The sequence below is a fragment of the Emydura macquarii genome, unplaced genomic scaffold, assembly GCF_026122565.2.
Source record: "Emydura macquarii macquarii isolate MOO-44397 ecotype Brisbane River unplaced genomic scaffold, CSIRO-AGI_Emac_v2 contig_2994, whole genome shotgun sequence".
In the NCBI taxonomy this organism is placed as follows: Eukaryota; Metazoa; Chordata; order Testudines; family Chelidae; genus Emydura; species Emydura macquarii.
Window position 1 is genome coordinate 238,804 of NW_027133131.1, and position 25,516 is coordinate 264,319.

At 42.5% G+C, this 25,516-nt stretch overlaps 1 protein-coding gene across 3 annotated transcripts in view; it reads right to left on the reverse strand.

Moving 5' to 3' along the window:
• Positions 1-386: 386 nt before the first annotated feature.
• CERS5 (ceramide synthase 5) overlaps positions 387-25,516 on the reverse strand; it is a 34,322-nt gene continuing 9,192 nt past the window's right edge. Inside the window, exons 2-10 of one of the 3 annotated variants that reach the window (XM_067529925.1) lie at positions 21,626-21,731; positions 17,886-18,016; positions 14,621-14,678; positions 14,130-14,180; positions 13,161-13,253; positions 9,594-9,722; positions 9,146-9,252; positions 6,430-6,586; positions 387-1,691 (exon numbers count right to left, since the gene is read on the reverse strand). In XM_067529925.1, the coding sequence (XP_067386026.1) occupies positions 1,539-1,691; positions 6,430-6,586; positions 9,146-9,252; positions 9,594-9,722; positions 13,161-13,253; positions 14,130-14,180; positions 14,621-14,678; positions 17,886-18,016; positions 21,626-21,731 (985 nt within the window). In that variant the 3' untranslated portion in view covers positions 387-1,538. Of the gene's footprint in view, positions 1,692-4,651; positions 4,712-6,429; positions 6,587-9,145; positions 9,253-9,593; positions 9,723-13,160; positions 13,254-14,129; positions 14,181-14,620; positions 14,679-17,885; positions 18,017-21,625; positions 21,732-25,516 lie in introns of those variants that run through there. The other 2 variants (XM_067529927.1, XM_067529926.1) reach the window with 2 other exon arrangements.

Consider the following 25,516-nt stretch of genomic DNA (forward strand, 5'->3'; position numbering starts at 1 on the left):
CTCATTTGACCCACTCTAGTAATCTAACCTAGAATTTGGTCAGAGCATCATAGCTGACACGTAAGTGAAGCACACAATCTTAAACAATCAGTATTCTCTCTCATTGGAGACAACAGGCCCTAGTACTATGCTGCCTGCAGCACTGGGTTCACTAGTTCAGGAGCAACTCCACAAGAGCAGTATCACTACTTTCTGCAGTGTATAGGGGTTATTATTTATGTGCTAAACTTGCTTAATACTTCAAGTTGAGAGAAGAGCACTCGATTATTGGAAGTGGGCTTGTAAGTCTTAGGAAAATAAAGTGCTATAAAGAAAATGTAACAAGTTTACAAACCAGGGGCAGCTGCTGCCTTAGACAAATGCAGAAAAAATGCAAGTCAAACAAGTTTCTGAAGCATTTTTTTAATCAGATAAGAGTAAACAATTGTATAAAACGATAAGAAGTTTAGAAAGTCCTGCTCATGATTATGACACACTCAGGTGTCTTCATTGCCCCTGAAGTACCATTGAGTAAAGAAAGAAGCGAAGCCTCTGCCGTGGCTGCTTTCCAGCCCACTGACTTTGGAAATCAGGACAGCAATGCTCTCTTCTATCTTGAAAAACACACAGGAAGAGCTGCAACCTCTGCCTCTGTGGAAAGTTAATATAACCCATCAGCATTGCTTTAGCTTTGGCTAATGTCCTGTTTTATAAATCTAACCAACCATATCCTGTAACTCCTATAAAAGTCTTTAAATTCACATGAGTTGCAGGTATGCACGTGCTGTGATAGTTTCCTAAGTTAAGGTCAGGAGAGTAAAATTTATTAGGTTGTATCTAAGACTTTGGATGGGCATTTCAGCACCACAGTAGGCAGCAAATACCAACTTGGTCCGTCTTGTCAGCAGAGATTAACAACTATAACCTCCTTAGCACATAGCATCTCAATGGCAAGTTAGAATATGCTTTTGTCCATCACAATCTTATTCAATGCTTGGCTGTAACACAGTCACACAGCAGGACTGATAATTTAGAATTGATTTAAAGAACTTGTGTGTTACAGCCTGAGCATCTTACAGTATCTGAGGATAGTAGACCACACAATCTAAATGGATCCTGGAGTGTATCAAAAAATATACTGAAGCTGCACAGTATCAAGAACATTTTTTTTGAACGGTATCTTATCCAGTTCAGTCAATGTCCATCCCAGCCCAAACTCATTCCATCAAGCTTGAGCTGATCCTAATAAAAACCAGTTCGTCTCACACAAAAATACTTCAGCAAATAATATTAGAGATGGGACTTGGAGACTATTAAATACAAAATGGCTTATTTTCTTTAAAAAGTGAAATTTGCATCTTTGTTTTTGCACTAGTAATCGGCTCGATCCCTTCTGTGATGTGAAGCCTTACACTGGTCTGGATTGTGTCCATTTCAGATTTGATGGAGGTTTTTTGAGGGAAGGGGCATCTTGATTAAAGATCACTTGGAAATGTGGAGTCCAACACATCTAGATATTTAAAGACAAGTCCGTGTTTGCTGGAGGCCTCCCCTTGGGCTTACTCTTCTTCTGCCCATTGGCCACTAACCACATGACCATTAATCCGATTGGCACCATTGCTTGAAGTGCTGAAGATTTCTTTTGTGCTATTTGAAGTCAAATCCTCCTCTTCAGAGCTGCTCTCTACATCACTGCGATCATCTTTTGATACCTGAAAGTTTCAAATGAAATGTAGGGGTGGATGAAAGATTACAAATTCACAGGAAACTGCAATTAGAGAGGTCTTGTCTATCTGATCAGTCAATGCAGGGTTGCCCCCTACATTAGATTCTTTGAATCATTTAAAGTTGAATCTCACAAGTGAGAACTTCTAACCATATATAGGGAGCAAGGTACAGCATTCAGAACAGGGTACTAAATCAGGAGATCTGTGTTCTATTTTCCAGCAAGCTAACTTGCACTTCTATTTCAGTATTACTGCTCCCCTCACATGGGTGTGTTGGTGAAGTGCTCTGAGATCCATGGAAGGAAGCCACAGCAATATGCCACTGTTTGATTCTTCTTCCAGTAGTTAAATTCTAGCACAGATTATAAAGGATGCCTTTCCAAATGGCAAATTAGAAATAGTTATTTTAACACTAAATGTTATGAGCTACCACCCTTTGGTAATCAGCAGGAGGGGGAAGAAGCACTGGTTTTAGTCTCTAAAGGGATGGGGGTTTTTTGTTTGGTTTTTTAGGATTTGCTCAAGAGCGTGCTTCCTTAATTTCTGTTTTATTTAAAAAAGAAACTGGCCACATTTACCATGTCACCATTTGCATAAGATGTCTCCCTCTTTAGAGCCTCTGCTTATGGAGAACTGCATGGTGGGTTAGTTATCAAAGGCATCAGTTCCAGAACTTTATTGATTCATTTACCGCCTTTGTAAAAAATGATTGTAAAGTGCATTGATGGAACCTCTCTACACATCAAACTCTTAATTTGTGAGCCAAGATACATTTGAATGGTGGTCTGTAGAATGGAAATTCATTAGTTAATTCATAGTCCTGGCAAATGACATTCTAGAAATGAAGAAAGCATCTATAACCACATCAATCACACCATAAGGGGCTCATTCACCTGTACATCCACTAATGTTATATGTGCCATCATGTGCAGCAATGCCCCTCTGCAATGTACATTGGCCAAACTGGACTATCACTACGCAAAAGGATAAATGGACACAAATCAGACATAAAAAACAACAACATCCATAAACCAGTGGGAGAACACTTTAATCTCCCAGGGCACACTGTCACTGACCTGAAAGTCGCCGTACTTCTCCAAAAAAACCCTCCAAAAACAGACTTCAAAGAGAAACTGCTGAGTTAGAAATGATCTGCAAACTTGACACATTCAAACTGGGTTTAAACAGAGACTTGGAGTGGCTGTCTCACTACCGAAGGTAAATTACTTTGCTCACCCATTCTGACCTACTCAATGGTCTCATTAGGTCTTAAGTACCGGACTCCACCTCCCCCATTGTCCTCAATGCACTTGGATACCTATAAGATGCCTCTGTGTTACCTATTTTCTGTATTACTGCATCTGAAGAAGAGAGCTGAAGTCTCTTGAAAGCTTATGCCTGCAAATATTAAATTTGTTAGTCTTTAAAGTGCCACAGAACTCTCGTCGTTTTTGCTGTATACAGACTAACATGGCTACCCCACTGGAACTATAACCAGAAAGCCTCTATAATTTACATCTCTACACATAGCCACTCTTGGGTCTTGCGATCACAGGATCTGTCTCGTTTGCATGTGAATCCTTCATAATCTCTCCCTGTGCTTTACAGGGTATTGGCCAGGAAGAGAGTCTGCTGTACAATTTCAGAACAAAATATGCAAACTAGAGAAGTCAACTGCACAATTTCATGGTATTCGCTCCAAAAATTTTACTACAAGGGACAGTGTATCATCATCAGTGCCAAATGATGTGTGACAATGTGAAAGACAAGGTGGGTGACGAAATCAACTTCTGTTGGTGAAAGAAACAAGCTTTTGAGCTCCACAGAGCTGACCAGACCTGAAGAGCAGCTCTTTGGTGCTCGAGGGTTTGTCTCTTTCACCAACAGAAATTGGACCAATAAAGGATTATCTCATCCACCTTGTGTCTCACATTCTGGGACCAACACAGCTACAACACTGCAAACAACAATGTGAAAAGTTCATCAACTCAAATTTAACCACAAGCAAGTAACTCAGTAACTGGCTAAATGCCAGAGCTATAAAAGCCACAGGTGCTGAAAGACGTGAGCTGTCTCCCTATTTCCTCATTGCCTGTATGGCACTTTCCTCACACAGCCCAAGGCAAGCTCCCTGTGTCTGAGAGTCCGGAACTAATAGCCCCCAGGTACACGATGGGCAAGCAGTTTCTCACTCACTAACAAATGCCAGTGAAGTATAGGATCAGGCTCAGTCCCACCTGCTCTGAGTTGGGCATATAGATTCAGAGAGGAAGTTTCCTGACAAATGGAAAGATATGGCGGGAAGCCATTGTCAGTTAATGATTTCCAGGCTGGCTTTTGACAGGCCAGCTGCATGCCTGAGCTTCTAGGAGGTGCAGAGACACCTTTGTTGCTGGGGTCCCTATCTTCCCCTACCAAACTCCATTTTAGGAGTTCAGCTGGCCAGAGAAAAAAAGCAAAAGCCCCTAGATATTATTCTGCTTTAGTTTCAAAATTATTTGAGAAAGTATTTTTTCCACCATCTGATGTTTCCTAAGTGAGACTAAAGATAATACTTTGTATTGCTACAGCCCCCTCCTATCCATAAATCTCAGTGTTACAAACACTGAAACAGGCCAACTGAGCCAGAGAGAGATGACAGTCACACAGTCAGTCTATGGCAGTGTTGGGAACAGGCTCTCAGTCCCTTTCTCTAGTCGCTAGAGAAACCAGCGCCTTACCTTCCTATGATCTGTAACCACACCTTGTTAACTTGGAGGCAACTCAGAGCGAGGCATGCGGTTTAAAAGAAGCTGCAAAATGCAGCCTTTCAGACTCACAGTTTTGTATTGTCTTAAAGCTCAGAAAAGAAAGACACAGATATGGGCCACTCTACAAGCAACAGCACAGATTACACTTACATGCAAGGGATGAAACAGTCCAGCTCCAATCTGGCACAGAGAAAAGGAGTGAGAAAAGAGTGGAGAGTACAGAGGCAGGGTCTAGTCCTTCCCTGGCTAGGTCACCTGGTCAGGAGAGAAAAGCGAGGAGAGAGAGATGTAGACTTCCAGGTGTGGAGACAGCTGCACAAACAGATATATACTGGGAAACTAGCAGCAGCCATGGAAGACAATAACAAATGATAATAGATCTCTCTCACACACACACACACACACACCTTGTAACATGCTCCTTCCCCACCCCTCAGAAGACCCTCTCCTCAATACACATTGCCAGAGGACTCTGCTTCAAATATTCCTAAACAAGTTCACTACAAACAGGCCAGTGCAAAGGGAGCGAGAATGCAGCCATGAGCAGTATTCAGTCTTGGGTCCCAAATAGCCAGGGTGGCACCAACATCTGTGTTACTGTCTAGCTACCACCTCTGGTGGAGGATCAAACAGACTGACTGGCTCTGAAGGAAGCCATTTCCAGCCATGACACAAATGGGTAAAAATGGGGAGTAGGATCCAAGATAACCAAAATATTCCAGCCTGCAGCCACTGGCCTGAAAACAACCTCTCAACAGCACTTCTTTAATGGGGAGGAACTCAACAGCAAGCTGCTCAGGGCCTATTACCAGTCAAATGCCTGTGGATGTGTCTCTTCCAACCACCCTGCTGCCTGGCAATCCTCAAACATAGTTTCTTTTCCCCACGTGACTATCTGGTATAAGCAGCCCTTTTCACAGAGCATTTAACTAAAAGCCACAGCTTGAAATTTTGTTTCTGTTCCTTGGATGTCACATGAGAGCCAGTCAGGTTGCCTCACTGTCATGTCTTTGAAGGCGTATGGAAGGACTTTGCTGCACTCTGTTCCAAAGGATCATGTCTTGGATGAAGCAGAATCCCTCTTCCCAAAGCAGACCTGGCCAGAATCCTGGGAACTGACCAGGCATGAGCTCCAAATGAGAGAGCACAGCCTGCTCCTAGGAGAAACACTAACTGAACTACACTTACAAGTACTTCCTCTCTGGAACAACTGGGCCTGTAGCAGAGAGCAGCATCTTTCCCTCTTACAGTAAGAGCTGCCATCCTCACCCCATATCCATCAAACTACAGGAATTCATTATAACCAGAACACTCTGCACACTGAAACTGGACACTATACACAGAGTTCCACTGATTGTCAGTAGGTCCCACTACATTTCCAGTAGCCTCCCTTGCTAATTTCACCTGGTTTACCTTGCTGTACTGTGAGCTCACGTCAACCAGAAGTCACTAAGGTTGGATTTGTAACATGGACAATTTCCACAAGACAGTCAGAGGCTCTTAATGGCAGACCCAGATTAAATTGGGGAGCATCATCTTCCATGCCTTGTACTGCGTGCAGAATGATTGGTCTTCAAGCTGCCACAAGACGGAAGGCAAAAGCCTTGATCAAGTTATCAGAACAAGCAGCGTAACGCACAAACTAAACTGAACTTCATGACTGTCATTAAAGCAATTGAGCAGGCCAGACAACAGCACTATTCATTTGTATGGCCAGACCATAAAGAATTGTGTGCCTCCCTCTGTATACACTTGGGACACCTGGGTGCTAAAGTCTGCCACACCTAACAAACCAGGACAGGCCTAAATGAAGGGAGTTACTCACAGAAGCAGCAAACCTGCTGCACTTACCTTGGAGCCAGCACTGGCCTCACTAAACAATGCAGAAGGCTGGCTCAGATTTTCGAACGGATGCCCAGATCCCCTCAGCACTTGCGTGAGAGGGAAGCCAGCCCAGCCACAAGTACTCTTACCTTGCCTCGCATCAGGGCCTTGTAGGCAATGCGAATGATGAGATAGGACCAGATGACGTGCAGAATCTGCAGGGTTACCAAGAGTCCATTGAACAGCCACCAGGAAGGATAAGGGCCAATCAACTCCCAGCTCTCAAACAGGGTAGTATTCAAGATCCTGAAAGAAAATCAGAGAGCTTGTTAGATTGGCTGCTTTGCTGATGGACTAGAATTCTCAGTTTCTAGCTCTGAACTGAGCTGACTGGGCAATAGGCTTCTGTCCCATTCAAGCTTCTATTGCTTGGCACTTTTCATAATGATCTACTTTTCCTTGCACAGTAGAGAAAGACCTGAGGCTGGACTAGGGTTAAAATCACTTTAGGTTAAATATAAAGATCCACTCATCATCTTCTCCAGGGCACGATTAGCATTCAAAATAGCTTCAGAGCGAGAGATGGCAATTGTTTGGATCACCAATGCTGTTTTGAATGTATACATGGTGTTGAGCAGAGAGATGAGCCTTATTTACATGCCTGGGGGAGCTTCACCACATGTAAAGGTCAGGAAGGAATTTTACCCCTCGTGGACTTTGGAGCATTTTTTTTTTTTTAAACAGTGAAGCTGCTGTTCCCTTGCTCCTAGCCTTTTTCTCTGTTGCTTCTCCCAAGTCAAAGGAATTGAAAACCAACTAGTGGGACAAAGCCTGGTGCTTCCATGAAGATGGCTATGCCACTGTTCTCTTCACTGAGATTTATTGGCAGTACTGAAATTCCTTAATAAAGCTCTTTGATGACTGTGATTATAAAGCAGTTATTAGGGGGGATTGCAGAGAGATCTTTTTTTAAAGATCACACTTCACTTTCAGCATTTACTGAAAAAGTGAGAAATTGCCTTTCAGGGAGGGAATCCAGAGCTTTAGTTGCAGTTTAAAAAAATAATGGTTACCTAGGGACCAGCTTGTGGTGGAGTCAGCATGCAGTTTCACAGGTGTGGAATGAGATTACACCTCTGATCAGGGAAGGGAACATGTACGGAGTGGAATAGCATAGCACCTTCAAATGCAACTGGAGACTCACAAGGTCTGCCTATAAAGCTGAGGAATTACGTTACAGCGAGTGGTAACCACATTAAGGATTTATAAGACATGTTGAGTGACAGGGTGGTGCCAGAGAACACATCGCATCATGGCAGACAACAGAGTGAAGAGCAGAGAGGATTGCCTCATTTGTCAGTGGAAAGCAACAGCACCCACCCCTCTGAAGGGAAGCATTGTTTGTGGCAGGAAGAAGTGCCTGAAATTTTCCCTATCCAGACTCCTTTATATTTGTTTGGAGTTATACAAAAATAAATAGGGATGTTTATCCAAGGCCTCTTGGTGCCTCTGCCACAGGGACAAAGCTAAAATTAAGTAGGAGCTTGTCCTATTCTCAGAAATATGAAACTAGGCCTACGTGGTTTACAAAATTAGGATGTAGGACAAAGACAAAACCAGCTGAGCAACCTCCAGGTGTAGCAGAACTTATGAGACACCTTCCCAAGGAAAACAAGACATGGACAAATACGACTGGCAAAAAAATCCCACCAAGCCTGACCTTGTCCACATGTGTGTGGATGGAAGGGGAATCTCATTATGGAATGATTTAATTACAAACAGCTAAGATTTCTAAATCCAGAAATATATCAATGCCTATTTCAGGCTTTATGCCACTAGAACATGGAGTCAGCGCAGATAATCTTGGGACCAGCAGGAGAGGCAGTGAGGGAGCTAAATCAGTGGTTCCCAAACTTTTTACCTCACGCCCTCCCTTACCCCTGCCCATGCCCCCCCAGCTGGGGCTGGGAGCATGGCCATGGTTGGGGGGCTGTGGTTGGGGCCCAAGGCTGGGAGCAGGGCCATGGCGGCTGGGGGTCATGGAGGGTGCTGGGCACTGTGACAGCGACTGGGGGCCAGGGCAGGGGCCAGGGCTGAGTCAGAGGTCACGGCTGGGGGATAGGGCTAGAGCAGAACTTGGGGCAGAGCAGGGCTGGATGGCACTCCCTCACCACCCCCTGTGGGGGGCTGTCCCAGGCCCTGTCACCCGCCCAGTTTGGGGACTTCTGAGCTAAGTACTTGGGATGATCATAAACCAGAGGGTCACAAACAGAACCCTGCCTCAGGGAAGATGTGTCTCATTGGCATCAACTTTTACAAGATCTTTAACTCAAAAGACAAACTGCCTTTTTTCTACGAGTTTGTCTACACAGGTGCACTCAGAAAAGTTTAGACAAATTTAATAATGATATGAAGGTAATGCACACTAAATTGCTGTGTGACTGCTCTCATTCAGAAGTAAAGAGGCCTTTACTATAGCTTAATCCTCCAAGTCCTCAAAGGATTTAGGGTGCTTTAACGTCACACCTTTAGTTCATTCATCTTAGTTCCCTGTGTAGACAAGTCTTATTTGTATTAATCCTGGCAGATACTGGCTGGTAGAGTAGGTTGCAACTGATCAGCATTGACCTCACCCTGCAGTTTGGGGCAGAGTCCAGCTGCACTTTACGACTCTGTGGTCACACTTGGGGTGCCCCTACTCTAGGTACATGACAAAACCACTCTGACAACACCTCAAAGTGCTGCTCCTGAGCAACACTTGGGAGGGCTGCAGCTTCATGCCCTGAGGGACTGGCTGTAACCAGCGGGAGGAGCCTGAATACAAAGACTGCCTTTACAGGAGGGAAAAAAGACCCAGGTACTTACCAGAAAGGGTAAATACCCAGTCGAGTGACTATGAACACAACACCAAAGAGCATGAAGAAGGCATCGCACAGGCGCTGGTACTTAGCGTAATTGGCCAGCTTTGCAGCCTGAGAAAAACACGAAGCATTAAAACATCATACGCCCGACACAATCATTTGATCATATAGAAAACAGTTCTGGAGCACTCAAACCATTCCATCATCAAGGAGTCTGGAACATTTAAGGACTATTACCAACTTGGGAGATGTCATGGGGGAAAGCCAACAGAGCAGAATCAGCAGTGTGTGTTAATGGGACATCCAGCTTGGATTACTGAGAGATTGTGTGCATGGGGTGTAGTGGGAGAAGGGTGAAAGAGAAGGGTTAGGTTTTATTCTCTTTCTTCCAGAGTGTGCTCCTTTGTTATTAGGGATGCAAAGCTGAGGTGCGAAGCAGCAAGCAAACTCACCTCTAAGAAGAAGTCTGAGGCATCATGTAGACATAGCACCAGAGTTCCCACCCGCACCATGTTATTCATATAGGAGAATGTAATGAGTCCAACTGTAGCCAAGTGATGGACAAACATGACCAGGAAATCCTGAAAGGGGAAGATGAAGTATGAGGGATCTTTGGCAGCCAAATGATCACAGAGGCTTAGAACAGGGACCACCAGGACTGAAAAAACAACGGCCAGATGGTAACTTTAGCTCAGGCTCTCAAACTCCTTGTTTGCATAAAGCAGAGTAGATTTCAGCCACAATCATCTTTACTATGGAGGTGCAGACCACAGAGACTACAGGTCCCAGCATGCTCCATCTTGATTAACGGTTTTGCTTCAATCAAGATGGAACATTGCCAGCTGGGGCCTACTGTAGTCTCCTTGGGCAACAGCTCGGTAACAAAGGTAAGTACATCTGCAGGCCTCACTGTAATAACTCCACAGGCCATCATCCAGCCTGCACTTTGGCTCTCCCTGCTTTGGGATGACTGTATTGCTAGCACATGTCTGCATGGCAAGCAGCACACCTATCAGAGCCTGGGTCTACAGACTGGAGCTATGGCACTAAAAGTAGGTGTGTAGAGGTTCAGGCTTGAGCCCTGAAACCGACGTGGGGGGGTAGGGGGGCTTCAGAGGCCAAGCTCCAGCCCGAGACAAAACACCTACACAGCTGTTTTTAGTGCCATAGTCTGTAGACCTAGGCTCTGAGGCTTGTTGCTGCAGGCTTCTGATTGCTGTGTAGATGTACCTCTTGAGATCAATGACATGAATAATAAGAAATAGATCTTCTGTTACTGCTATCCACAGGGAAAAGTCTGCCAGAAGTTTGGCAAGCAGAGGCCATGAGCGATCCATGCACCAGGACATGCCTGGCAATACAGTAACAGCAACTCAGTCCACTAAAATTCTACAGCACAAACAATGGCCCCAATTTTCCAGTACATCACATAATTTTAAGGATTTGAAAAAGAGTGTCAGGAAAGTTTAAAGTTGAGATCAGATTTTTCTCAGACTCATCTCCCTGCTTGAATTTCCTACTGCCCCAAGACCAAAAAAAGTGGGAGGGGGGAGGAAGTGAAGTATTTCTTGGGGCTCTCCCTGAGCTCTTCAGTTGAATTAAAGTAACAACCAGGGACACATTAGAGACTAGAAGACACTTGCAAAAGTGACCTCTCTGCTATCACAGAACATTGGGAATGTACCCAAGGAGCTCAAGATTCTTTTTCCGCTATGCCTCATTTCAACATTAACTGGCTGTCAGCTTCTCTTCCCTCTGGGACACAGCCTATTTGTCCCACTATGAGAGAGAAGGTGCACTGCCAGATGAACATGATACATGGGTACACTGGTCCCATGCTGTATTCATCTCTTCCCTTCCCTATTTCACTACAGATGGTCCTCACTCCAGTATAGCTTAACAGAAGTGGCAGTGCAGGGTCCAAGCTTCTCCCTCTCTAGTATATATAACATGCCAGAGGAGCCAAGCCAGGATATTCAGAGTGTAGCTTTAATTCACAAGACAAAGTGAATATTATCTGAAGCATTTTCCTCAATGACTAACATACTGCTTAACAAATGCTACCCTCCCCCTTCCTCCACTAATAGAGAAAAGAGACAGTCTGACAAACGGTTCGAACAATCCAAAAGGCTTCTAAAAGGCATCATTAAATTGCTATAGACATTTATAATTACAGCCCTGGGGGCCAGCCAATCTCTCCAGATCAGAGGTTTTAAGACTTTGGGAACTCTCATTTGTCCCTAACCCTAGGCTCATGTACCATCTTCTATCCTCCTGACTTGTCTGTAGGAGGGCCTGGTTAAAAGCATGCCTAGAAAGGAGACCAGAGGAAGATTAACTCACTTTAAGGTAATAGGTAGGGCTGTTCATTCACATCTCTCATTCTCTCTCCCCTCCCCTTTCCCTAGCCACCAGACATAACATTAAGACTGAGCCTCCCACTCTTGCCTGCAGCAACAGAACTCTAAGCTCCAGGTTCATTTGTTATTTGGTTCTCCTCTTAGTGTTTGCCAACTTTACAATTTGGGAGTCACCTACAAATTTAATCACAGTTGAATTTTCACTAAACATGGATAATATTTTACAATGACCAATCCCTCATTATTTCTCCCAAGACTGCATAATGTATCTGTACTGATGGGGTTTTAACTACAAAGCTCCCAATTTGAGTTGTTACTTGACACAGTGACCAGAATGTCTAAGGAAGTTACCTCCAGTTTGTGCTGTGCCTTTCTCAGCTTTATGCTTTTCGGTGCTGTTTGGTTCAGCTGTTTGGATTTAATTTCTAAATCAGATTCTGAATTTTATCTAGACTGACTGACTGACTGACTGTGCTTCAGCTTCTAGGAGTATTTGATGTGTATTGAGAGACTGTTGAAGATGGTGTTACTCAGGTGGGTCATCACAGCTAATGTTACATCTCTATAGATTGTTTACTGTACTAAATCCAGGATATAATATCCAAGATTTAAACTGTGAGACAAATGCCACCCAAACACCTTACTAGCTTTGCAACACAGTACATCCTGAAACTGACTAGGAAAATGTAGATCAACCTGCTTTAAATGATTGGAGGAACAGCTTGGAATCCCACTTCTTCAGTGGGGAGGGAAGTTTTCTCTTCAAAAGGAAAAAAAGATATATCAAGTTAACAAAGCAGGTCTTGTTTGATCACATATCAAGGCCAAAAAAATTAACTAAACGCCTCTGTATTTGTTTGTAACTAAACTGAGAACAGTGTGAATATTTGACTAACAGATACAGATACTGGAGGTCAGGAAAAAGGAGTCTATTTGAAATGCATTTGAAAGAAAGATCATTGGTGTTTTGGAAGGCAACACAATGTTCTCTAGGAACAGGAAAGAGACTCCTGCCCATATGAGCTGAGACTCAAGGAGTTGACAGAACCACTTGCCAAGTCAGAGAAGAGATGCAGAACAACATTTTCAGGCATGCCTAAGTTACTTTCAGTGGGACTTAGGCTCCTATGCATCCAAATAATCTTTGAAAATGGGACTTAGCACAACATGTAAAATGTTCTAGAGCACCTGAGAGGTAGGTTAGTTCAGCCTCTGTGGGATGCCAGGCTCCCTATAGAATAATATAGGAACTATTCATTCACTTCATTTTGCCAAAACTAAAAAGCTTTCTTCTAACCTCACCACCAATACAGTTAATGTTTAGAACACTTTATTTCTATATTTTCGGGTAAGTCTCCTAATTAAAATCTATTTTTATACAAAGATTGAATCAACTGTTCTATTGGGAGAGGCTGATTGATTCCCTCTCTTCACTCCACAGAGTGAAAGGGATGTGCATAGGGTTACCAGGTTGCTTATCAGCATAGTCCGCAAAGGACTGTCTGTATACAGTCTACAAAAGAAGGTGGAATATGAAAAGAGATGAATGTCAGGAAAATGCAGTTATAGCTATACTTCAGCAGTTTTTCTGGCCAGAGACACACTATTTCTGTTAGCCCTGTCTGTTAACACGTTTAGTGAAATTCTGGCTTCTCTTACCTTTCGTTTAACGTCTGTAAACTGAGAAAACATGAGAGACCAATAGTAGGCCAACTCGATGATATAATAATAGTAAAGGCTGGATGTTAGGGGCTGGAAAAAAAAGAGTGTTTGATTAAAAGATAAAGTAATACAAAATTTTAATTAAAAGATTTCCCCCCTCTCACCTAACAACCAATCCGCCTCTCCTGTGGCCCCAGCCTTATGGGAGGAAGGGGGTAAGTTAGAAATCCCAACTTTATGTTTTGTAAAAAACTAAGTTTAATCAACATAAATCTATGGTTTAAGATTTATTTTTAAAGGAATAAAATTCCCTTTCAGTGTTTGCAACCTAAGAGCTGTGGCCTCCTGTTGGAGTAGAACAAGGAAATCAAATTGACTAGTGGTCTACAATTAACTGAGCTGAATGAAGGGCAAAAAGAAAACTGCAATAAATGGTGACTGGTACAATTACATTTGTAAAATTGCTTTACTTTTAATAATCTAAGTACCAGATAGGAAAATTTGCTTTAAAATGTGAGAGTTGGTAATCAGTCTAGTTTGATGAACCAGCGTCTACATCATGAAAAATACCACATCACAACCTACCCCTTTGTAGGCAGTTTTAGCCCAAAGACCAAGAATAGCATAGGCCAGGGGAGAACTCTGCCCACAAGCTCAGAGGTGAAATTTCCAGAGAAGAGCAGTGACTCTGACTGGAAGTTTACTTTGTTGCAGCCTGTACTGCATCTGCTCTGTGGGCAGTAAGAGGCATTCAGATCTCACAAATTTCAATCTGACACCATTCACATGGAATAACACTGGAGACGTGCAAAGGGTTCAGTTTTCAAAACTGAGGGACTTCAGAAAACAGGAGGATCACACATAACAAAAAGGCTTCAATACCATCAAGATGTCTCAGCAGCTATGATATTATACTTGCTTTGCCTAACTGTACTTTACATTCATATTAGTAAGTAAATATCCTACCTGAAAAGGGTAGTTGTACCAGCATTGTCGTGTGTCCCAAAACCAGGGTGACTAGAGTGAAAAGAACAAGAGATTATCCTACTAGCATTTTTCTCCCCATTTGCTTTGGTTTTGGCCAATCAACACACTCCCTCATCCCTACCACAATACTATTTGAAAAGAGCTTCGTCTTGCTTCTTTAGTCTACACTATATTTATTCACAGAACTCTGTGCAAAGACAGTTCAAAGAGATGGATCTATGTCCTTGCAAGTAAGAAAACAGAGTCTGCTTAAGAGTGGACAGGCCCATCCTGTTCTGGCATCAGAGTCGTCTAGCATTTCTGACAACCTTTCCTGGTTTGTAGAGACATGGCTCTAGATGAAGACGCATAAGGGTCCTGACTAGGAAACATAAGGAAGACCTGAAGCCACTGAACTCCTGTTATTTTAGTCCCATATCATGTCCCTTGGAGCAAGTAGTGAAATTAAAAACACACAAAACTCAACTCACCGACCAGATAAATCTGAGTCCATAAGAAAATATACTTAAATAAAACGTAAACCTCCACCTGGGAATGGAAATGAGAAAGGGGAAAAAATTAAATGTCTGAAACTAAATGAGCATTGTATGGTTAATGTTTGTGTAGCAAAAGCTGAAATCATTATAAATGGAACCAAATTTGGCAGCTACAGGAGTGGCGTTTTCACCCACTAATGTGTAATACTTCATGCATAGCAAGTTGACTGATATTGCCCTTTGGAATATCTGTCCACCAGAACTAAAATATTTATATAAGAATCATAAAAACAGCATTGTTCCAAAAAAAGTCTACAGGTTGTCTTGGAAATACATATGAAGGTTAATGCCAAGTAATCTATCTCAGTATGTACATATATGTAAGGCAGTGGTCCCCAATTTTGCATTGTGCTTGTCCTTGTCCATGCTCCCCTTGGTTTGGGGGACTGGGAACAGGGCTGCAACTGGAAGCAGAGCCACAGCTGGGGGCCAAGGCCAGGCTGGGAGCTAGGGGCCAGAGCTGGGGCGGCAAAGCGGGACTGGGTGACATTCCCTCCCCACCCCAGTGGAGTCTGGCCAGGCCCCACTGCACCCCCCTGAATGTTCCTCTGTGTCCCCTAGAGGGGCCCGTCCCACAGTTTGGGGACCTCTGAAGGCAACAATTCTGAAGAAACCGTTGTGATCTAGTGTGACAGATATGACAATACCCTGGACAAACCGTATGGAAATAAAGATGAACATTACTGAATTAAGTTCAGTTCTTTGGGGTCCATTGTATTAAAAATGAAATGATGTATATGTTACTGTGGAATTGTATGCAATTTCTCTAGCGGACTGACTAATGCAATCTCTGGGAAGAATTAGGAACTTCAAAGAACTTCATGGGATAATGTGCCTAAAGTGGAATTCCTAGGAGGTACTGAGGAGATTGCACATCCCCACCTGCAGATTTAGCTTTTGAAACTTCACCCTGAGGGAAGGGACCTTTTGTCTGATAATTTCTTGTTACAGGAGGACAGTTCAAAGACCCAATCTGAATGCTCCAGGAACCAACAGACAAAAAAAGGATTTTCAAATAAAGAGTCTGAGTTGAATCTGACTCAGGGCCTTCCTTCTGATCCAGAAAATGGACAGAACCTCTGGGACACAGAGGGCCCCAATCCTTAGGGAAAGGCTGAAAGGACTTGGCCTACTGAGGCCCCATAAGATTGAGTGCTAGTTGTGAGCTAAGGCTGTTACGAATTTATGACCACAAAAGGGTCTGAAAGACTCACCTGCCAGAGGCCATATTGGAGCCAACTGGGGAAATCTCTGGTAAGCTTATTAGAATGAATGTAGGTTCTTTTATGGTTTTCAATGTTTTCCCTGTAGCGCTTTTATCTTAAGAATTAAATAGGCTTGCACAGGAAGTCCTGTGTGGTAACTTATACCTGTTGGCAATTACATGGTGTACCACTGCTGAAGGGAAAGGCTAAGCAGGCCTGCTTAGGCTGGAAAAAACACAGTGAAGGCAGGGAACTGTTCAGCCTGGAAATACACTAATCAGGCCCGGTGGAGGGGGCAGGGAAGCAAAGGGGGCAATTGCCCAGGGGTCCACCAATTTAAAAGGGTCAACTCCCTCCACTCCTGCTGCTTAACCACCTCTGCCCAGCTCACTCACCACCTGAGGGGAAGGGGAGTGTGGAAGAGAGGAGAGGTACTGAAGGGGGGGGGGGGGGCGAGGGGGAGTAGGGATGCGGCAGTGAGCGGGGGAGGGAGCAGGGCCTGGGGAGGAATATGGGTAGGGATGCAGGCAGGATTGTTCTACTCTGGGGCCTGGAATTGCTGTCCGTGGGCCTAACTCTGATCAAGAAGGAGACAGTTGTGGGGAGGTCAGAAGCCTACAGCAGGCGCCATTGCCGGAGCACTAAGGTGAAATACAGATGAAGTTGGCCTGAATTGTGATAGCAGGTAGATAGCAGAACCCATGTGTTTCAAAGTACAGCGCAAGCCAATTAAGACAGGTATAGGGCAAGTCCTCTCCCATCCCCATTTGCCATTTTACCTGGTGCCTCTAAGTATACAAAACTTTACTTGCAGGAGGAGGAGGGGGAACGTTGGGGAAGAATTAATATGAGGATACTAAGGAAGTAATTGGGGAAGAAAGAAACCACAATAGAAGGAGCAGGGAAAGGTGTTCAGAAACTACAGCAAATGTGGGAGGTGGGGGGTTCATGAAAGTACCTAGACAGAAAGATGCAAAGAACAAGATAATGACCTAGAGTGAGAAGGAACAAGAATCCAGAAAGCATCCAAACAACATGTACCACTGTCTATGCCATGAAGTCAGTTGGTTCAGGAAAGTGTCTTGTCTAGGAAATTAGACAGCTCACTCCTGTCTGGAGGAGAGTTGTTCAGATGAATGCACAAGAAATGTTACTATCTGCATGAGCAATACAATCCACTACGCAAGCCTTTCTTACAAAGGGATCATTGGCCATTTATATCATACTGCTCCTGTAGAGGTGCTGCTCTCTCCTGGCACAAATACCAACTGATATGACAGCATGCTACAAAGCTGTTCTAATTTTCTCTGTGTTTGGTTGGTTGGAAACTTGTCAGGTTGGCATTTTTCTCCTTTTGATGGAGTGAACCCCCATCAAATGTGAATAAGGGCTAAAGGCCAGCAAGGCACAGTCACTCCACCTGGGCAGTAATTAGTTACTGGTCAGCCAGAGAGGGTGGGACTAAAGAGGGATCAGGTGATAAGAGTCACCCAGACCTTATCAATAGGCTGAGAGAATTCAAGGCACAGGGAGCAGACAGACAAGGGGACTCCTGGGAAAGGCTGAAGTGACAGAGACTGTTGGAGGATAGAGGCCTCAGAAAGACTTAAGTTGGGCAGGACAGTGCTTGATACCAGAGCCAAGCAAAGGCAGTGGAACCCCAGGAAATGGGTGAGGATAGGCCATTTTTTGGACTACACCTGGACATTTTGTTCTCCTGAAAGGAGGCTGACCTAGCTACTTCTCAGATGGAGGCTTGAGGGGCATCCAAAAACAGCCAACCTGAGGGAGGCACAAAGGACAAAACCCCTACAACATCGCCCCCTGATACAACAAGGTGTGCTGGTGCTGTGATTACTTCCCTAATATCCTCACATGTCCCATAATACCTAAAGGCACCAATTTACATTAAAAAAATCAAAATTTTCAATTAAAATACAACGCACAACAGGAGCTTGAGTTGAGGCCATATTTTGGTCTCCACACAAACCTACATGCTCTCACAAAACTTAGTGAGGGTGGTGGGTTTGTCTTGGCTTCTACGATGACGAAACCAGCGCTGGATCTTTCGAACATCCCAGTCTAGCTGCTTTGACAAACCTTCTAACCTTCTTCTATCTGGACACTGAAGAAATGAAACAAAAGTCAGACATATCTTCTGCCTCCCCACCTTCCACAGAGGCTTCTTCCTTGCCCAAATTTTCCGTCTGAGACTTTTCCCCTCTATACCATGACCTCTGTCACAAAATTAAGATGTATGGATAAAAAATGAACAATCATGAGAGGAAAGGCGTAATCTGCTAAAAATTCAGTTTTAGAATGAGAAATATGTTGAACTCTTACCACTAAAAAAATGTATATTCCCATTTAGCCTTCACATGCATGTTATTCACCATAACAATAATTCAGATACTGTTTTTTGAACCCCCTTCTCTTTTAAATAATGTAACACTGAAACCCGGGAAACAATTTACCAGCTAACTAGCATTTCAAGTATATTTCATGAGGAATTTTTAGCAAGCTGGTCTATTCTATCAGTGGAAATCTGCATAAATACTTGAGCATTCTACTAGTATGAATGGACAGAGTTGAATTCCTCTGGGAGTAGCAGGGGTGGATAGTATTGGCATGACAACTTCTCTTGATTTTAAAGAAGGGCTCAGATTTGGCTCATCTTCAGTGTTTATGAATTCCATAGGCGTAATACACAGATATTGACATTTCTGTAGATTGTTTTTATAACTTCATAAATATAACAATCTATCACTTGTAAAATTTAAGATCTGATACTGAATAGCCCTGTGTCTGACTGGGGGATTTAGTGGTATAATTTTTGTTTTTCTTTTTTTAAATAGTGGCATTAGTCAACATACAAGAGTAAACAAAGTTAACTAAACCTTTACAAATGACCACTGCAGGGGAAGGTCAAGTTAGTTTTAGTCCTTTTAATAACTCTGCCAGGGAAGAATTACAATTAAAATAAGCTAAACAGATTTCACAACTTGAGTTTACTCACAACACCAGACTCATATGTAGAGTGCTGAACTGGCAAAGAGGGTCACCACAAATTGTTCAACATAATCTGAATGACAGAAAAATCTTTGCTGTAAGGGTGAAGTACTAGAACTACTGTCACCTTCTTGCACTTCTGTCACACCCATATTTTCCCTTTCATATAGTCTTTAGGGGCGTGGGGTATCTTGAAAGGAAGTCTCTGCACTGGGAGTGAGTTACACTTATCTAAAAGGAAAAGTCATAAGGCTTGTTCTATAGAACTCTAGTTTCAGAACAGGGTGGCAATTTTTTTCCAAATTAAATGTCATCCTCTATGCTGATTCCCCAGATCTAAGCCAACAGTCAGTAACAGCTGTAGCAGTTCAGTCAAATAAAGTTTTGTTTTAAATTCTGAATAGCGCAGTCCCCCATGGGTGCATGTTTCATTTTAAACATTACTTTCAAGGACACCGATACATGAGCTTCCTCCCTATCACTGGCAAACCACAAAGCTCCTTCTACTCGTCTGCAGTGTATGTCTTCACTGACAGCGTCAAATTCGCCGCCGTCAGATCGATTTATCCGGATTGACTGAGCAGTCAGCGAAGACCTGCTCAATCGATCCAGAAGTCAACGCATTAAAACACTCCCTCAAGTTGCGTAACTGCGTTAACAGGGAACGCATTTTGCATCGGCGCAGCACAGTTAAGATGCCACATAGAAGAGGAGTTAAAAAGTCAATGGGAGTCACGCAAGCTACTCTGCGTGACTCCTATTGACTGCCGCCGAATTTCAAGGTAAGTGTGGACCTGCCCTCTGGCTACATAACAGATCCAGTGTTAAGCTCCAGAGAGATTAGTTTTACTGGGGGTACTTTAAGATCTACTGTTGCACCCACTAAACATTTTTTCTCAGAACAGCTGGCTGTGTTACAATATCTGAATACAAAAGTCTGTTTTATTTCCTTACATGGGAGACTGTGATTTTATCAGTATCAGTTTAACAGTCACTATTCAACAAATTATGGATAACCTGCTGGATTCAGTCATTCAACAGTGAAACAGCACAACAGACAGATATTAAAATGAAAGAATGGCTGAAAGGAATAACTCAGAAGAAAATCTATTGCCAACATTTAATGGTCTATCCCTCAACAGGACTCTTCTGTTAGCATTAATTATTGAACTGCTTTCTGTCTACAACTAGACTTCTATAGTGATAAGCTATCTAAGTCTATGATACACAGGAGTTCAGAAGAAGGCATCTATGGGACTGACCAGCGACACCAGCACAAGAATGGTCCCTAAGGAACAGTGGTAACTTCCAAGGAGAGAGCGAAAAATGCAGAGGAATCTCTTGATGAATAGTGAAAATCAAAGAGTTACACCCTATACAGAAATTAAGGGGACTGAAAGAACTCATATTTCCACCAAAATAACTTTGTTGGTCTCAAACCACTCTTCAGCTTGCAACACTGAGGCTCAAGCACAAACAGATCTAACGTCACTGCAGGAAACAGGAAAGGAAGTGGACATAGTCATATGTGAACTAATTCAAGGAGCAAAAATTACCAAGAGAAACTGTTCCAGAGGGGTAGCTGTGTTAGTCTATATACAGCAAAAACAAAGAGTCCTGTAGCACTTTAAATACTAACAAATTTAATTTCTGCAGGCATAAGCTTTCGTGGGCTGTAACCCACTTCGTCAGATGTAAGGAAAAGAAATCAAATAGCAGGTGCATATATACATAATCAAGGTTAAACAACAATGGGGAAGTAGTTGAGGCCTATTCACAACCATTGATTAGGAGGTGAGAATGTGTGAACAGTGACAATCATTTCTTGTAATGAGATAACCATTCCAAGTCCCTATTTAGACCCAGTTTGATTGTGTCAAGTTTGCAGATCAGTTCAAGCTCAGCAGTTTCTCTTTGAAGTCTGTTTTCGAAGTTTTTTTGTAGAAGAATGGCAACTTTCAAGTCATTTATAGAGTGTCCTGGGAGACTGAAGTGCTCTCCGACTGGTTTATGGATGTTTCAGCCACATCATAAGGAGCTCATTCACCTGCACATCGACTAATGTAATATATGCCATCATGTGCCAGCAGTGCCCCTCTGCCATGTACATTGGCCAAACCGGACTGCCACTACGCAAAAGAATAAATGGACACAAATCAGACATAAAAAATAGAAACATCCATAAACCAGTTGGAGAGCACTTCAATCTCCCAGGACACTCTATAAATGACTTGAAAGTTGCCATTCTTCTACAAAAAACTTCAAAAACAGACTTCAAAGAGAAACTGCTGAGCTTGAACTGATCTGCAAACTTGACACAATCAAACTGGGTCTAAATAGGGACTTGGAATGGTTATCTCATTAAAAGAAATGATTGTCATTGTTCACACATTCTCACCTCCTAATCAATGGTTGTGAATAGGCCACAACTACTTCCCCATTGTTGTTTAACCTTGGATATGTACCTACTATTTGATTTCTATTCCTTACATCTGACAAAGCCCACGAGAGCTTATGCCTGCAGAAATTAAATTTGTTAGTATTTAAAGTGCTACAGGACTCTTGTTGTTTTTTCAAGAGAAACTGGTGCTTTTTGTACACAATTTCCCATCAATGAAAGATCTACTCGAGCTGTGAAGTGTATTTCCCTTAGGCGACAAAAGAAAAGAGGCCCAGTTCTCATGTACATGCCTGAACTTCTTGCAGAACTTGAAGAGTAACTTACCTTAGTGATGGATGTAAACACTTTCTCTAGAATTGCATTGGGCTGAGCTCTGTGAGGTCCACTGTCTTGAATGCCAAGGTTTATGGCACATGGTTTGGCAATAAACCTGGAAGTCCCAAAGGAAGAGTCTTATTAAACGAAGAAATGAATTCCCCTTCCCAGTGACTAAATTATCTTCGCTCTGACTGGTCACAAATAGTCAACACTACCCAAAACAAGCTTTTCAAGAGGTGCACCCATTTTGCCCAATGCAACCTTTTTCAAACTGGTACTTTATAATCCCCGACCCCAGGATTTCCTTCTGCCAATGCCAAGGAACAGAATAATGCAGTGAGAAGAGACTGGGCAGAGGTTTATGGGACAGTCTCTTTGGTGAGTTTGTATTGTAGCATTTCTATCAGCAGCAGCCAACAGTTTTAGTGCTTATGAGAGATGCTAGATGGAGCCTTGCAGACTGAGGTCTGCTGTACATTCACAGAACTAGTACAGCTGCAGCAGAGCAAGCTTCCTCACTGATGTTTCTCATCTGCGATCCGGAAGAACCACCTCTAATAATGGAGGGAGCTGCTGGTACCTTATTGGAACCAGAGTTTGAAATGCTCCCAAATGGCTAAATAATTGTAACATATGGGACAAGTGTTAGAGAATTTGAGGATACTCTTTAAGGAAGAAGAGGGTAAAGACGGCATTGTGGTTAAAGACATAGGAGTGGGAACTGGGAGACCTGGGTTCTATTGCTTCCGAGTTCTGCTGAACTGCCTCATTTTCCCAGGTCTGCCTCCCATGAATGCTGTGAGCTTTTAATTAAAGTTTGTACAGAGCCTGGAGTCCTCTGAATAAAGGTATATATCAGCAGCATTTTAAAACCAACACCCAAAAACCCATAATCCTTGAAAACTATAGGAAGAAAAAAATGGAAGAAGTTGCTAATAAAGGAGGGAGTAGATGTATATAAAAGGTAATAAAAAGAAAGAGAGGCAATCTTGAAAATTTGAAATCTTCAAAACTTGATTAGGTTCCCTCCGCCTCTGAGCACTCTCCTTTTTTCCATTACTATGACACTCTGAAAAGCACCTTCTGGTCTGCAACAGGAGTCCAAGCACACTACTTTTTCAGATGGAGATGCTGCAATTGGTGCCCAACTGAGATCACAAAGTCCATTGAGAGATTTTATGAAGATAAGAGCCATAGTTTTTCCCTAACTCCAAGCAAAAATAAAACCTGCACAAACCAGTTCATGTGAGGGAAGGGGAGGCTGTATCAGAAACTCTTTAAACAAATGACCCCTAATTTGCACCACAGTCTAGCTCAGATGTGGCACACCAATTCCCAAGCTGATCTGATGCTTTTTGTGAATTTTAAAACACAGACATTTTGCAATTACACAGAAAAGTTGCTGCAGTGTTTCCCCTCTTCCAAGACAGTTCCTACATGTGTGCTGACTTTTGTTGCCCGGATCAGGCAATGCCTATTTTACAGACCCAGAATAAGGGTCTAATAACTTTTATACTTGTTGGATTTTGGTGCTAAATGAGCTCAGAGGCTGTCCAGAGATACAAGTTTTATACGGATACTTTCCATTGTTTTCCCTTGCTGTGGACACAAAAGTGATAAGAATCACCAAGTTTTAAAACTATATCATTTTGGGGAAGAGGAGCTGTTTCTCAGGAACCTCTTGATAATATGGCCCCAAATTTGTGCTTCTAAATCTACACTGGCCCTTCAACTTGCATAGCAAGACGATATGAGTAAGAATGTTGATTTTAGAGCACTTTGAAAGAGTCAGCCCTTAAACAGAAAATGATGCTCAGTCTTAATGGTAGTCACTACTACTCCTCCATAATGTGTTTGAATGAAAGTTTTATTCTTTTTATCTTTAATTTAAATTGACATAACATTTAAAATGACTGTATTTTATACAAAGAAAAGATTTCGGGGTTTGTTTGGTTTTTTTTGCCGCTAGAAGATCTTGTAAATCAATCTCTAGTCACTGAAATGCATGATAAACTCTCAGCATTTGCTCTACACCATGTCTGAGTTGCATTCAGTGAAGAAGAAAGAGGGGAAGAGCCAAAAAAATTACGTGATTATCTAAAAAGTGAACTAAGGAGGACAGGGAGTTTAAGTGAAGCAAATCCTCTCTAAAGATTGCACTCAAGGATTGGTACTCTAGGAGCTCCTGTAACAAAGCACTTTCAGGAAGGTATTTCTTTTGCTAGCATCAATCATCAACTAATCTCATGTATGCTCTGGAGAAACCATCCCATTATAGCCTTTACAGAATCTCTCAGGAAATCAAGTGACACTAACAGATACTGTGATCAAGAATAGCTGGTCTAGTTAGTATAATCCTGCCCTCTACAATTTCCCCAAAGAAATATCATAGCCATTACAACAGCCAGAGTTAGCAAGACTTTCCTTTCAAGCTGGCTCTTCCTTGCTCAATGTGCAATCTAGACCACCAGGCAAGAACTGTGCTGTGGTCATACAATACATATGCCTAGCCCCACACAGTACCCAGGTCTAGCAGAATGAAGAATGTCATGTCAACTTTAACGTTTAATTCCATAACCTTTGAGGGCTTAAGTCAGATCATTAGTCTTATCAGGCCATGATCTATGTGATTAAAATTGTAAAGATGCCCTAGTAAGGTAATATGATGGAACAAGAAACAACAGCAGCAGCTCCTGCAGAGCAGTCATGATCTACATCAAATTCTTATGAAAAAACTCAATGTTTCTCGCTGGAACATACCCAAGCTTCTGATCTGATCATCTCCCAGCTGTCCTCTTCAGCTGATGAAGTGGGATGAAGAGATGTTGGAAAAATAACAAGCTTGTTACAACTGTGACTATATAGCAGATACATGGATCTCAAGCATTTTTATTTCATTTTGTGGCATGTTACCTGTAGATCTTTGATTAAAACTAAGCCAAAGCTAAGGTTAAAGATCTTGACTCCTTGTCTATGAGCATATAGATTTGGTTAGGGTTTTTTTAATTTAGAGTATTTTTTTTAAAAGGAGAAAACAATAAGGAGCATGGGTGGGTGGGGTGCTCATTCTGGCCTCAAATAATTGTAGACACACACTGGTTTAAATCTTACATGGGTCCCTTAAATATTTTCAACACTGTCATGGTCTTGGAATTATTTTAAAACTCAAGATCTAATCCATTTGGGGAAGAAAAATCAAACCACTACATTACTAACTACCTTTACACAGAAAGATGCACAGATAAGGGATAAAAATTATCTCTTGGGACATAAAAGAATAACATGGCTGTCATTCTAAACTTATCGCCCTCAAAACTGTTTTGTTAGTTACCAAAACTTTGTATCCAGATATTCCTGGATAGCAGACTTCTTTGAAAACAAAGGTAGAATTTTTTTCATATGAGCTAAGGAAAAACAGCTGATTTCAAAAATCAAAAGGTAAGATGACTATTTAGAAGTAATAAAAGCTTGCTCTAGGCTGTGAATGTAACAGACCTTGGCTTGCACAGACAAGCACACAGACAGCCTACAGAGCAGCAATACAGAAATTCTGGGTGCATAACAAAATGCACATGGAAAGGAATCAACACAAGCAAATGGGGCACAGACAGCAGTGGAGGCAGGCTGTGTCCAAGAAACAGGTGAGAAACTCAGTGACAACTGTGAAATTTATCATCACTTTTAGGAGTACATTTGGGCTCTGTCTATACTATATCTTTATTAACTCTGCTAAGCAGCAGTGTTTTCAACCAGAACTACATCCGACAACTGTCTTCCAACATGGCTGTTGCAAGCAGTTTCCTGTCCCGGGGGAATGGGGGGAAATGATGCTGGATGCATAATCTTAATTAAAAATAGAGTAAATATTATCACAGGCTAATGTTATCGTTTTCTTAC